The following is a 15,556-nucleotide window of genomic DNA, read 5'->3' as shown; positions in this document are numbered from 1 at the left end:
GAGGGGGAAAGGGCTCCAAACAACACGTGATCCCCGCGGAGCAGCGAGGGAGCCGGGGGAGGGGAGAGCGGGGCGGGCGGCCGAGGCAGAGGAGGGCAGCAGCCGCCGCGGTTGCCGCCGCCGCGGCTTTAAAGGCTCCCGGCGCGGCGCGGCGCGGCACCCGCGCTCCCGGCCCGGCGCGGACAGCCGCGGAGCGGGGCAGCGCCGCGCTCTGCGCCGGCCCCGGCGCGGCGGCTCCGCCGCTGCCTCCCGCCCGCCCAGGGGCACCCGCGGCCATGCGAGGCGGCCGCCCCCGCGCCCGCCCCGCTCGGCGCTGCCCGCCGCCGCTGCCCGCCGCCCCGCGCTGAGCCCGCCGCCGCCCCGCGCCCAGCCCGCGGCACCATGTCCCGCCGCAAGATCTCGTCAGAGTCCTTCAGCTCGCTGGGCTCCGACTGCCCGGAGACGAGCCCCGAGGAGGAGGGCGAGTGTCCCCTGTCCCGCCTCTGCTGGAACGGCAGCCGCAGCCCCCCCGGCCCCGCCGACACCCCCTTCGCCGCCGCCGCCGCCGCCGCGGCCAGCGCCGGGGCGCGCCGCGCTCCGCGCCGCCGGCGGGTCAACCTGGACTCGCTGGGCGAGAGCATCCGCCGCCTGACGGCCCCCGCGGTGAGTGCCCCGAGCCCGGTCCCCGTCGGGAAAGAGGCGGCGGTGCCCGCGCCCCCCTCCCGGCTGGTTCCGCGGGGTCGCTGGCGCCCGCTGCCTCTCCGTGCCCGCTCCGGCTGCCGGCTGCCGTCCCCGCAAACCTGCGGGAGTACAGCTCCCCGCAGCCCGGTGCTGGAAATCGGGTCGGGAGTCACGCTTAGGCGCAGCTGCCGCTTTGGCTGGGTTTGTCATTTCTGCCGAGTCTCTTTCTGAATGAAAACAAAGTCATACAGTGCTTATCACTGGTACTAGCAACGGTTTGAGATTTTTTGTTTTTTAAAAAAATATGTAAAAAGTTGTATCTGTATGATGCATGGCGTGCACATTGTTCCTGGACAATGAGGGGATGTGAACTTCTTACGTTTGTAGGGCTTCTCTGTACTGAATAGGGTAAAACAAAGTTCCGACTATGCGTTCGGAAATATTTCAGCAACAGATTTCCCTGTGCCTCCTGGATGAGCAGACATTCCTGACAGATCAGGTTCTTTAAAGTAGACTTCGAAATCCACGACTTAATGATTGTCTGGATAGCTACACCAGTAGCTGAGAGTCAGGGACCCATTGTCTGTATGCTATTAACATCAGGAGTGAATTCAGGTAGAGCCCGTAATATATGCTGGTATAATTTTGTAAGACTGTAATCAGTGTCTCAGGAGTTCTCGTAGATTAGTGTAAAAAGGAAGATTTTTCTCCAGCCTTTTTGTTATGATTGTGCTATGCTCCTGTGCATACATCTGTGATCGTTGCTAAAATTTCCTCCTAAAGTTTCAGCTGCAACTGAATGTTTGTTTGGTCTCTGAGATATTTTAATGCATTAAAGCCTAAAACATTGATGGCAACAAGTAGTCTTAATCTGCAGTACAACTGTATCTGCTATTGTGGCATCAGATCATCTTTTTTCATATTATTAGGCAGCTCTGGAAATTCCTTATGAGTCTCATCACCATCAACTCTCAGTTTGCATTGGTTTTAATATACTCTTTCTGTTTGGCGTTTAAGTGCTGGACAGGAGTAGACAAGCTTTTTAATGTGAGAAGTTTCAGTGCATTTAATAGCTAATAGTCATCCAGGTGAAGTGAAGACTTTTCTTTCCCATTGATTTTTTCCCTCTCCACTGGGGATCTGGTCTTGTAATGCGGATATTAATAGATGATATTTCGGGTGACCTGTCTTGTTTTAGTATATTAAAAAAAAGAGAAGCTATTTAATTTTATAGTAATGCAATGGTATAATTAGAGCATATGTTACCCCAAATATTTGAGGTATTCAGAAGTAGTTCAGTGCAGTATTTTGAGATAACCTTAGCATTTGTGTTTTCTAAGCTTTACTGTTAACCTCCTGTATTTTGTTGCTGTAAAAGACAATTACAGTTTACACATAAGTTGAAATTGTTTTCAAAATAAGCACATTCCTTGAAGTAAGACATGAATAAAACTCCAATAGATCCAAGTCCACTTTCTTCCCTGCTCACAGAGAAATTTTGTTTAAGAATGCAAAAATTCCCCCTGACTTGGTTTTGATGTCCCAAACAACAGCTTTTATGGTTTCTCTGGGAGGTAATTATAGCAACCCTTGTTGCCAAAAATATAGGTTATTTTAAAATTTTAATGTGATACACATTACTTAAATTTTCCCTTTTTATCTTGGCAGCTACAGCTTCATTCCCATCTTACACATTTTGGCATAAATTAATGTCATTAAGTTGAAGAAGTCTTGTTGTCCTGGTCTTGGTTTAAGAAAAGAACCAGGTCCCCTGCCTTTTCATTTTTCACTCAGAGGAACCACTGTTGAGATGCTTTCTTATTTTGGTGCTTTCTTACTGAGTTCTGTGATACTGAATATATACCTTCATGCAACAAGTCAAGTTGCCATCTGTCTAACACTTTGGATCTGATTATTTTTTCACATCTACAGATGTAAGTCAGGAATAACTTGAATTAGAAGTAAACCCCCCCCCCCATTTTGCCTATAAAATTGATTTAATAGGATTCATTTATGTCGTTTGTTAAATTAGAAGGGAAATCTGTAGAGAGCACTGACAGATGTTCTTTCTAAACAAAAAGCTCTAATACTTTCTTATAGATGTAGATAGATCTTCATTCCATAATGCTAAAGATAGGGGTCTCTGTTAAGTATAAAACCAGATTTATTTACATACAGATGTACATACTATATATCTAGCCTGCAAGGTTTAATGTTGTCTCTTCAAACATGAATTGCAGCAGTTATTTGTCCTCACCCCGACTTTCAAAGTTGAAGGATGCTACAGGTTCCTGTTGTTTATACTTAGCCATAGTTTTTCGTGATTTCCTTCACCTGTGACTAGAATTGGATTACTCAGTAAAATATTGTTTTCTGTTTCCACTGAAGAAAAACTCTGTGTGTGTATTTAACACTATTGTACCATGCAGAGAGCATTCAGTGGTAGCTGGAGCTACTGAGAGCTGCTCTGGGCATGTGGAGCGCCTTGAGCAGAGCAGGAAGGAGCATCCAAGGGGCAAAAGAGCATTAGGTACCCAAGAGGAGTGTCCATAGGGCAAAGCGGCAAGAAAGCTCTGCAAGGAGTGCTGTGTCTTAGGAGTGGTAGTCCAAAAATATATGTGAAATGTATCTCCTGTGCAATTCATTCATGAATTAGTACAGCTGTAGTGTCAACTGTACAAGATTCTGTAGAATGAAATGCAGTAATGTAGTATTTGAGATACATTACACTAAAATATAGCGAAAATAATGCTTTTTTATCACTTGTAGTCTTGGTCTCAGTTTTAGCTGAGTATGACTTTGCACAAACATTACTTTTTGTGGAACTGTGGGAAAATATCAAAAAGTTAACCCTGCTGTGTTGCAGCATTGAATCCACCCCATTCTCCTTGCTCCCGGACAACAACTTCTGTGGTGGCATGATATTCCACCTTTCTCTTACACTGGCTGTTGGAAATTTTTTTTGCTGCAGTAGTTATACTAGAGGATGTAAGGACCTGATCCTCAGTCAGCGCTGGTTCCTTTTATGTTCCTGTGGGTTGGTAAATGTTTCCCTACATGCCTGGATGGGAGAAGGATTGCTACTGTTCTTCTGGAATGTGCTCACTGCAAAGTGTCTGTTTTTTGAGCCCCAGAACTAGAAGGATGGTAGGGCTCACCTCCCAGCAAAGCAGCTGTGTATTTTGGGGAAAAGTGTGTGGTGATGAGACCTCCATCCACATCCCAGCACTGGCATTTGTGACTAGGCTGTGCTGGGGAAGCAGGGTGCGCTGGGCAGGGAGACAGAGCAGCAGCAATGCAAGGAGAGGCAGCTCTTCAGTCACAGCTGCCCTCAGCAGACTGCCTGTGCATGTACTGAACATTTCATGCAGTTGCTGCCCTGCTGCCTCCCCCAGTACCAGTTTGCTGCCTGGCCAAGCGTCCTGACATCAGAAGGGTGTAGGCACACCCCGGTGCCTCAGCCCGTGGGGTCGGGGAGCTGTGCTCAGCACCTGACTGTGAAGAGGATGGTGGTGGGACCAAACTTAGCTGCCCAGGGCTCTTGTGGCTCCATGGGCTCACGAGATCCTGGCAAGAGTGCTCCCTGCATATTGCCCTGTGACTGCCTCTGCCCTCTCACAGCCTTTGATCCCTGTGATGTTCCCACAGGGCTGAGTAATTGTGAAGGCAGCTCCTATCCATTCTAACATGTTCCTAAATCATGTTCCTGACAGAACACAGATGTCCTTCTGTCCTCCTTCATCTGAACCGTTGTCGAATGGTCTTTGGTTATGCGCTCTGATCAGAGAAATCTGGAGCCAGATCCAGCTGCTCTCAAAACAAACAGTTGCTGTTGTCACCAGGGTGGGTTCGGTTTATTGGAGATAAATAATAAAATGTTGGGAACTTAATAGGGACACTGATTTATGACTTTGTTTTCAAGAAATAACTTGATAATTATATGCACATCATAAGCAAATTTAATGAAACATTCTCCATTTGATTCCAGCTTTGTTATTGTGTTCCATTTTAAAGGATGAATTTTACACCCACAAGGACATAAGTTTTGATTAATTTTAAGTAGAGAACATGATACTATATCCTGTTCATTATCAAAATAATATTTTCTCTCCTTAAGAACTCAGCTATAAGGGAATGGTATCCTGGCACCAGTTGACGTAGCTTGATTCTTTAAAAGTGCAGTTTAGTATCTTACTGAATTCTAGTTCCTTGCAGCAATTTTCACATTTGCTCCAGTTCTATCTTGACTTGTATCCAATACCAGGCTGAAAATAGAATCAAAATCAGAAAAACATAATTTGTCACTGATTTGAAAAGTCAAATATTCTGCTCCCATATAAGAGGCATAGGCTGTCCCTAAAAGAGCTGGGAGTGACTGGGCATGCATTCAGAGGAGTCTGTGTACCCTTAAGCACTGCACTGATCTTTCTGAAGCACAAATTACAGCATAAGACACCATTAAACTGACTAACACTTCCATTTGATTTTATTTTCTGAAAGGCCAATGTAACGCATCACTTACAAAACTGTTAAGTGAAAATCATTTCTGTTATACTTTCCTGTTCATTTAGGATTATTTCTGCTATTCTTTAAAGGCCCAGTTCAAAACACATTAAAGTAAGAACACTTTTTCCCTGTGTTATTTAGGAAGCTGCTGCTGGCTGCCGCCAAATAGTTTGAATTTAATAACTGTCTTTTTGAATACAGCCCTTTCCCTGGCAGTGGAAGAAAAGTGAATCTAAAGGCAGTCATTTATGTTAGTGTGTAGGCTATGACTTATGTCACAGAACTACTGTAACTTCAGATTGCTTAATTGCAAGTGAACCCTTCAGTGAGCGGAGGTGGGGTTTTGGCAGAAAAGTTGCAGTGTAGCAGCTTATATCAAACGTGGCTCCATTATAAACCTCTACCACTCACTGTCCATGCATACTACTCCTTTTACTAGCTTTTTACTTCTGCTCTCTTAACAAGTTGCTGCCACTAGCAGGAGAGCTAGCAAATCGATTTTTTCGTAAGATTTTGGGAAAAATTTGTACAAGTAGTCCGAGTTCCTAATATCTTACATTAACATGTTGTGTATAGCTAAGCCCTACTGTTGTAGAAACAACTTCTGCCTGTCTTTCTGAATGGAATAAGGTAATGTCAAACGATACCCGTATCAGTGCTGTGATGAGCTTATTCACTTAGTAGCCCAGGCTGGATGAGCTTTACATGAGTAACATCCTTCTCAAGAATGTGGGTGTGAAGCATGAAAATGGTGAAGAGAGGCACATTCTATGAGAAACTTCTGATTTCTAATTTCCACAGCCAAACAGAATGATTTTATTTTTTTTCAGAAAGTATAATAAAACCAGACTCTTGCTGAGTATCTTTCAACTTAACATAGACAAAAGTCAGCTATGCAGAAGGTCACACAAGCAGTCTGTGGTCAATCAGTCTGTTATTTCATAGCCTGAAATAGAGCTGTGATGTCTTAAACTAGAACATTCAGGAAAATGTCATCAATATGAGCATCACAGTGGGTTTTAGTTGTTTGTCTTGTTCAGTAGTGTAATATCTCATGCAATGGAAATTCAGCTTCATCAAATAAAATACTAGAATAATTATCTGCACCCAAGGGCTTGCGGCATTCTATTGACCTTGATAAAATTTTATTGAGTCTGAGTTTAAGCATTTGACATCTAATTCTTAGACCAGTCACAGTAATACTGGCTGTCTTAATGTTTGTGCGGTTCCAGGCTGAATCTGAAGTTCCTCACAGTGTTGGAGAAAACGTGTCTCAGAAACATTCATACGTTGCAGACATGTTTGCTGCCTGGAAGCAGCGAGCATATCCCTGTTGGGGAAAAGGCTTGCCCACAGGCACATCTGACCCCCTGGCTGGTAGAGCAAAATGTGGCAGCACTAGTGGTGATCCTACAAAATTGATCTAAATAGCTTTGCACTTCTCTGCTTCTTCCCTGGCCAGGGTGTGCAGGTGCAAATAGAGAAAGACATAAGGGAGACGAGAACGTCATGATCATTAATATATGCCCCAGCGAAAGCAGTGAGCCCTTGTGGCTCCATCAAAATGACTGTGAATGTCCTTCATCTGAAACTGTTTGAGCAGAGCCAGTTACCACCTCACAGCAGTTGGTTGTACTCTGATCAAATGCGTAATGTTAATGCAGAAGAAAGCCTTCTCTTGCCTTCTACCTCGTGTGCTAATGTTAAAGGCTGCTGTGAAGTGCTTTGAGTAAAGGAAATTATTCCGTCTTGTATCCAGATTCTTTCTACATCTGTCTGTTTGCCAACTCTCAAACTAAGTTTCAGAATGAAGATGAAAAACATTTGTGGTTTGTCCATAGGTTTCAAAGAGATAAATACCTATATAGAGCTACGTATGAAATTACGTCCAGTTACACTGGGGAAATTGGTTCTTCTTCTATCTCAGCAAAAAAAAATCCTAGAGAAGGACCGACATATAAAGCTTTTCATTTCCTATCAGTCTGCTGGACTTGCAGTGATTATTTTATGTAGTAGGTATCAGTTGCACTAGAAGATGAACAGATAGTATTTGCAATAGATGATCTATTATATTCTTACCTACTGAACACGTTCTCTTTGCAGCATAGGATAGACCTTCTGTCCATTCCAGACAAGGCTGAAATGCAAAGATTAACAAAGTGATCACAGCTGGTGTTATAAAGGATAGCACCCTGAGATATTTATCCTTCACTGTCAAGGAGTTAGGCTAGATGATCTAATAGGCAATTTCCATCTGTAATGTCTGTGATTCTTCTAGCTAAAAGGCAGCTAGGGATGCAGAACTTATAATTTCTAATCATTATTTAGCTCTGCTTTATTTCTTCACAGTGCTTGCATTGTTGCCATGAAATAGTATTGGGTAAAATTCTTAATCTCCATGTTATTTATTAAATTAAGGCAATTCTCTGATGTGCACAAGTACTTCTCTGTGAAGAGGGCCCCAGTTTGTATGAACTGAGGAGCAGAATGGTCTCAGGTTTATCTGCCAGCGGCACTGAGCTCGGGCGCTGCAGCCTCGCGCGGTCCCGATCATCGTGAGCTGTTGCAGGCAGCTTGTTTTGCCTCCAGCTGTCAGTCACCCTGCCCTGGATCCCCAGACAGTCCACTCCTGGGGATTATGCATCTTCCTCTCTTGATACCATATCTGCTCCTAGTCATGGATGTCTGCAAGCAGGGTCTGCTTTTATCTGAAGTACAAACATCTGGAATTGGGAAGCTGGTCTTCATGAAGAAAATATATTTTTAGCTCAAATAGAAGCAGTTAAAGAATGAATGCATCTTAAAACATTCAGAGTCTAGAGAGCAAACCTGTATTTTTTCCTGATTACGTTATCAAAAGCAGTATTAAACCCCCGAAGATTATTTATTTTTTAAAATTTCAGATGGTTGCTTATGTTGTGACTGTGTTTCTCTGTTTCTGATTTCTGTCTGTTCCCTTTCATTCCATTCTTCAGCTATTGGGAATGGGACAGGGAGGGATGCTGGCTGTGCAGGACCTGCTAGGGAATCTTCCTCTTTTCTGCATTATCAGAACACTGCTGGATGCCAAAGGAGCCTTCCTTTTCTTTTTCAGTTCTGCTTTTCCCTAGCTGCAGCAATTTCAATGCTTATCTCTCCACTCCTGGCACTTGGGAGTGTTGATAAATGTTTGTCTTCAGCAGGAGCCTTGATTCTTTGTTTACAGTCTCTTTAATTCAATATTTTGCTGACCAGAAGGACAGGGAGGGAACAGTTTTTCACTGCTTACATGATCATGGGGTAAATATTAAAAATACCCAGACTGAAAATGACTGTTTTGCCATTTATCTTCTTTTGGATGGGCCAGATGCACACTTGCTTGTGTGTGCTTAGAGATCTGCAATCACCTGAGCACAAAGACTTGACTAAAATTGGTTTTGAAATATGAAAAAAGAAATGTTTTTCGTTAATGAATGATCACCAGCAGTGAATCTAGTAATTAAAATCATATGCATCTGCTGAGTTTGTGATTGAACACTTGAAATTTGAAGCATTTAAAACTTCCAGTGTCACAGTGCTGATTTGGCTGAGGTCCACAGGCTCTCCTGCATGCAGGGGTGTGGATTCCTCTGGGAAGGACTTTGCAACTCCCCAGGGCGCAGCAGTGTGGGGGAGCCCCCTGACCCGATGTACATAATTGAAGAAATTCTGATAGAAGTGAAGTGGCTTCTAGCAGAGCCTGTTATACTCTTCAGTGCTTCAACTTCCACGTTTAAAATTTTAAGCATTCCAGTTTTTAACAGCATGACCGCTGAAACCCTTCTGAAGCTCAGCTAGGAGCCACTTAGGTTTTCCAAGGAAAAATCTTTGAAACCTTGTTAGGGTTAAGGAGGAGCTGTCTGTGTACCTGGCTGCTCTCTTTGCAGCATCCTATATAGCCCTTTACTTTCCTGATTGTAGCTAGGTATCTTAGGATGCAAAAGGAATGGCATGGAGAATTTGAAACTGCATTTATGTAAATTTAGACTGAGTCATCTGGGATACTGTGTGCAGTTCTGTCACCTCAGTGTGGGGTTTGTCTGTCCTTACTTAAACATTTTAAGATGTCGAAGTCTGTAGCAATCACTCAATGTCGCTTCTAGACAAAAGAATGAAATGGGTATTTATAAAGACTGAATCCTCAAGCATGTATTAGATGCCAACCAGAGGATGAAATGAATCACTGTGGGTGCCTGCAGTTGGGCAGATGAGCTCTACCATTTATTTCCAAAGGTGCTGCAATCAAATGAAAGTAATTTTAGAGGCAACAGAAAATGGCTAGAGAATAGGCTAAAATCTCTGTCCTCTGAGAAGATTGGAAAGGTTATGTTTTATTGCCTTAAGAAAGACATTTGTAAGAAGGGATGCAGTTCAAGCGGAAGTTCTTTCCCCTTCGCCTTGAAAACTGAGGCAGTGAAGCTGCGAGAAGAGAAAACTGAACTCAGCAAAATAAAAAAAAAACAAACCACAGTTTAAACTAGAACCCTTTTCCAAAATAAGTTGTACGAGTTTAAAAACCAGGAATATTTCAAGTTCATTTAGACAAATGTCTTCATAAACACTTTCTCAAGTTAGTCATAAAAGGAGTTTTGAGGAACTATTACTCCTCTGTCTTCTTGAGCTGAACCAGTTTTGTGGTAGCCCTGGAGAGCAGGACGAGGTCTAGCAGGACGAGGTCTAGCAGGAAGGGCACATTTCTCTAGGAGTGCATCCTGTAAACAGTGGTGGCTGGGAGAGCAGCAGTGGCTGCTGGCAGGATTACTGTCTGGTGGTGCCAAAAGCTGGGTGCTCTGCTCAGAGAGCAGTGAGGTACCAGGGGGAAGAGCTGTTGTAGGTATTGAGCAGCCTGTACACATCAGGGAGGATGGACAGATCTTTCCAGAGGCCCTGTAGAGCCAAGAACCTGGGATCCACGTTGAGAGAAAGGAGAGAAAAATAGAGATAAGCTTTGAGAGTCAAGGGTGGCAACTTTCAAGATGGAGGAGGCAGGAGGTTGGTTACTGCTGACAGCATAACTAAGGCCTGTTCCACCTGTGATTAATCAGGTACAGAGAAGGTAAAATGCCCTGTTGAAGAGGTGGGAGAGATGACCCCCCTCCCTTCGGATGGGGCAGTAGATCCAGCAGAGCCTCAACCTTAGAAGCTTCCAGAAGAGGAGGGCGGTAGGTATCGGGAGCTCTCTCCTGAGGAGACAGAAGGCCTCACGTGCCAGCCTGCCATGCTGGCACAGAAGGTTTGCTGCTTGCCAAGAGCTCACACATAAGCATTGCAAAGAGGCTGCCAAAGCTTGTTTGTCTCCTGGACTATGACCACTGCTGCTCATCCCTGTGGGCACCAGTGACGAAGCCAGGGGAGACCTCGGTTATGTCAGGAGCGACCACACGGCCTTGGGCGCAAGGGGGAAGAGTGCACGTGCCCAGCTGGGCTCTCCTCCATCCTGCTGGCGGAGGGGGAAACGCTCTGGTTGGTGCAGGCACATCTAGAAGGCAGTCTGCAGCTGTGTTGGTGGTGTTGCTGGCAGGGCTGTGATCTCCATGGGCATGGGCTATGCTCTGAGGTATAAGGGCTGCTGAGCAAGAACCCAACCAAGTGAGCTGAGGTCATCTCTAATTGGCTGCACAGCCTTGTGAAGGGGGCTTTAAATGATGCTTATTGGGGAAGGGGGTTCATTCTCTGAAGAAAAAGATGAGCAGAAAGATGCAGTCTACAGCTAAACTGAACAGTGTGTAGGCTTTCCATGGGGTTAAAGGGTGGAAGAAGGATGAGAGGCTAAAAAGCTGAAAGATGGGAGTTTAAAATTAAAATTTTAGAAATGAAAGAAATGAGATGTCATGAGAGTGTTCAGACGGTGGCACAGGTTTCCCAGAGAGGTTGTGAGGCTGTCATCCTTGGAGACACTCTAGACTTTTCTGAAGAATGACCTGAGCAACCAGTTATAACTCAAATTACTTTGAGTAGGATGTTGGTTTAGAAGACCTCCAGAGGTTCTTTAAAACCTATATGACTCATTGTTCAGTCATTTTTTACAAACTATTCTGACACGTTAGGGTTAGCCGTGGCCTGATGTCTGAATTCAGAGTTATTTTAGGGAAGTCCTCTATTCTCTGCCATGCAAGAGATCAGTCTGAGTGTCTCCAGTGTTCCCTTATACCTTATAGATCATCATCCCATATGGAGCTTCGATGTGATCTGGTATGGCAATCCTTGAATTAATTTACAGTTAGGAATAACAATAATTTGTTTTACTTTGATTTGTCCTTAGGCATGTAAACTGACATGACTAATTGTGATGCATACAAATATTAGTCAATCATCATAATCAAAAGGAACTGTTGACATTTAATTTTTTAGATAATATTCACTGGCTTACATTTACATTAAATCCTTTAATTTTAAATAGCCATGAAGCTTTACAATCTCCTCAGTAAATTAGTGGCACTGAACACCTAAATGGCGTTACAGTGGAGGAGGAGTGTGGTTAAAGGCTGTCTTTTACCTCCTTGGGTGGTAGAACTCTGCTTTTGGGAGAGGTCATGTATGCCATGCTGCTAGGAGAAGGCTTTGCTATTTTGCCTCCATCCAGTCTTGTTACTGGATACAGAAAGGAGGTGGAAATGTTTTCCTGCTCTTTCTCTGTATCATGGGCAATACATTATCAGTAGTGGAAGAAGCAGTGCACCAAACTGCCCTTGTGGGCAGCTGTAAACAGGTGTCATATCTCTTCTCACTGTTTTGTTTAGACATGGCCCTGGTTACAGAAGTACATCTGTAGCAAAATGACATTCACCAGTGATGAAACACAGCAAACTGAGAAGGTGAGCATAGCGGCTATTTAACGATGCGCAGCAATGTGCCATAATAATTCTTGTCAGAGATGAAGAAAGACTTCGTGACTCCCTGGATCAGTTTTCATTCTGGCTCTGAGCTCATTATATTGAGCTCTGTTTATGATCTGTGTTTTAATAGTAAAAGCTATTTTTGCCTGTACTTAATTTTTAAGATTTGATAGGAGTTTCCAGTGAAAAGGGCTGTGAGTTCATGGGGTTTTTTAGAATCATCTGACAACATCAAGGCAACTGACTTAACTTTCAGGAGAGAAAGTTGACATGGGATTTTTTTTTTTTTTTCCATTCAGCACTGCAGAAGGGATGTTTACTAACGAAATAAGTTCAGGACTAGGAGATTGGTTGTATTGTCAAATATCGAGGTAGTCAAAATGATTTTTCTCTGGTTAAAGAGTGCAGTATGTGTGCCAGGCATGAGAAGGACAAAGACAATCTGCTCAGGTCTTCTAAACTGCAAAACTTTTCGAGGAGACATAAACCACTTTTTCTTCTTCTTTGCAGTGATACCAAACACTGCTGCATTCTTGCTGTAATTCATGTGCATTGCTGCACATGTTAGCTGTAAAAGCACTTTGGGACAACCAGAATGGAGATTTAATTTGGCAGTCAAACATTTCTATTATTCCCTTTTTCATGTCAGAGGAGTTACTGGTAGAGTGCTGCATGTAGGGAGTGAGGGAAATGCTGTATGAGGATGGGAAATGGCAGCACTCACTTCCTTGCTTGAAGCTATTCTGCTTTGCTTTGTTGGTGGTGTGAGAAAATACATCTCTTCCATATGTAAAGAGTGGATTTTTCTGCCTGCTGAGCACAGGAAATCTTCTGAGTCTCTGTGAGAACATGCCATTAAATATATTTGTAGCCCATTAGGCCTAAGGACTTCAGCACCTGCTGTATCACTGAGAAGGGGATGATTTTTTTATATGTGATGGTTTCACTCATATGGTGCTTCTGTTGTGTTTTACAAGAGAACATGCATCTTTTAAAGCCTTTTGGTATGGGTAACTTAGCTCCCGCAGAGAAGTAAAGCAATTATCTGATAATAGAGTTAACAAGAAAAATGTCTTTCAAGGTTTTTGTCTATGTGGAGCTTATTTTTTGTTCATAGGATCATAGAATAGTTTGGGTTGAAGGGACCTTTAAAGGTCCTCTAGTCCACCCTCCCTGGAATAAGCAGGGGTATCTTCAGCTAAACCAGGTTGCCCAGAGCCCCATCTGACTTGACTTTGAATGCTTCCAGGAATGGGTCACCTAACACTTCTCTGGAAAACCTGTTGCAGTGTTTCACTACCCTTGCTGTAAAAATCTTCTTTCTTATATCTAGTCTAATCCTCTTCTAGTTTTAAACCATTGCCCTTGTCCTACTGCAAAAGGCCCTGCTAAAAAGTTTTTCCCCGTCTTTCCTATAAGCCCCATTATGCTCTTGTTGAGTGCACACATTTCAGTTTTAATTTTTTACAATATAATTTATTTTTTTAATTCTAAAGTGTAGATGCTTTCTTGTAGTTTGGTATTAGAAAATAATTTTTTTGCAGTCGCACAAATCTAGTGTAGCCTGATACACAGTTTTCTCTTCCTACTGTCATCAGGACAGAGGACTCCTCCTGCAAACTCATGAACAAGAGTTTGAGCAAGGTAGAAAGCTCTTGAACTGCTGAATCTGTAGGTTGGTAAGCAAATTTTGAGACTTTCAAAGGTAATTGGTTTTTTTAGAATGAAATTCCTCTAATTAGAGGCATTTTGACTATTACTTTCTAACACAATTAGATGTCTATTCCAAAAGGCAGGAAAAGACCAAACATCTCTAAAGTTTCAGTATGTGTTGCTGTGAGTGTGATCAAAATATCCATGTGTGCTTTTGATACAGAAGAAAAGCTTATAAATCTCATTTATTTATGTCTGTCTGACTTCTGGCATCGGGTCAAAATACACAGGTGAAGAATCTCAGATTTGATACAAACCAGTAATTTTGGAGGAATAACATTTTGCCATAAGTGACTCGGAAAATTCAAAAGAGAAAATTGCATGGATATCACATGTGCTTTATTTGCCCAAAGATCTCTCATGAATTCATTCAAAAGAACAATAGCCTCAGCAGCAGTAATAGTAAAAAAATAAACATTTATGTGCATAAGTATTTTTGTGAACGCTGTAGAAGTGGTAATAATGCAAATAAAGACGATTATGCACATATGTATTTTGGTGAACACCTATTAAAATGAAATAGCATAGAAGTGCTTGAAGCATGTAATGATTTTCTTTTGATGAACTTGATTATCCTGGTAATCTGAAAGATGAATGAAAAGTTATAGCTTGTCAGGAAAATAAGCCAAAATAAATTGCATCTTCATAATATTCTTTATTAGAAAATGCTCTAGGGAGCATATAGAGTTTAAAAACTCAGTGCATTTTCCTAGTGATACTTTCATTACAAAATAATGGCTTTTTCTTGCAGACTATTTCAAATTATTAATTTAAATTAGTGAGATAGTTGGTAGGTGATAGTTTTTGAGAGCTGTTTTTGAGAGTGAAGTGGCTCCTTTGTTATGTGCAACTAGCCTTATAAGCAGTATTAATTATGACGCATTGTAAAACTCTTCCTGTTTAAACGGTAAAGTAAGATACAAGGAATGAATAATAATATTTCATATCTGTTGTTGAAATGGGCATATGGCTGGTAGAAGATAAAGAAGAGTAAAACTGGAGAAAAACAGTGTGTTAAAAGATCTGTTAATTGAACTGTGCTACAATTTCCTAATCTCACAATTTTTAAAATTATTCTTCCATAGCCCCAGACCATTCGGCAGACTCTTCAAAAGACCCTGCAGTATTTTGAGCATCAAGTTATTGGGTAAGTGTTAATGTAAGGTAGCAAAAGGTGCACGGTAATGTTTTGCTCTGTGCTTTCCAATTCACAGCCTTACATGATAAGCTCTTAAATTTAATTTTTAATTTTTCCTCTCAAATTCTTAGAGATGCTTTGGAATAGCAATACGTAATCTGGATGTAAATGGCAAACTGCTGTTCAGTCCTGCTTCTTTACAATCCCATCAGACGATGACTGCTTAATGAAATCTAATGTTTCTTATAAAAAGAGAATAGGAAATCTTTTTCAGTCACAGAATATCAAGTTGGAAAGGGACCTCAAAGCTCATCTAGTCCAACCTTTCTTGACAGAAGCCGTGGTCTAGACAAGATGGCTCAGCACTCTGTCGAGCTGAATCTTGAAATTGCCCATCTTTGGGAGGTCTTAATCCTTTGCCACCACTTTTGAAAGACATTTGTTGACTTTGCATTTGTATAAGGAGTTGTTATAACTCTTTTTTCCTGTAGTTACAGAGATGCAGAGAAGAATTTTCACAATATAGCAAACAGATGCTCCTATACAGACTGCTCTGGCAATGAGGAAACTGAAGATGTCTCAGGAATTCTCCAGTGTACGGCTAATGTACTTGGTATGTGTTTTTTTCGAGGGAATTTGTTTCCTTTAGTTGGAAGGAAAGTTTACTGACCATCCTAATGCCATT

The 15,556-nt window shown here is 42.4% G+C and overlaps 1 protein-coding gene across 1 annotated transcript in view; it reads left to right on the top strand.

Moving 5' to 3' along the window:
* Window positions 1-381: 381 nt before the first annotated feature.
* GUCY1A2 (guanylate cyclase 1 soluble subunit alpha 2) overlaps window positions 382-15,556 on the top strand; it is a 136,167-nt gene continuing 120,992 nt past the window's right edge. The window contains exons 1-3 of the mRNA XM_066313002.1: window positions 382-642; window positions 14,819-14,880; window positions 15,363-15,484. Of these exons, the coding sequence (XP_066169099.1) occupies window positions 382-642; window positions 14,819-14,880; window positions 15,363-15,484 (445 nt within the window). The remainder of the gene's footprint in view (window positions 643-14,818; window positions 14,881-15,362; window positions 15,485-15,556) is intronic.

The sequence above is a fragment of the Sylvia atricapilla genome, chromosome 2 (assembly GCF_009819655.1).
Source record: "Sylvia atricapilla isolate bSylAtr1 chromosome 2, bSylAtr1.pri, whole genome shotgun sequence".
Classification (NCBI taxonomy): Eukaryota; Metazoa; Chordata; class Aves; order Passeriformes; family Sylviidae; genus Sylvia; species Sylvia atricapilla.
This window is presented reverse-complemented; position numbering and strand designations above follow the sequence as displayed.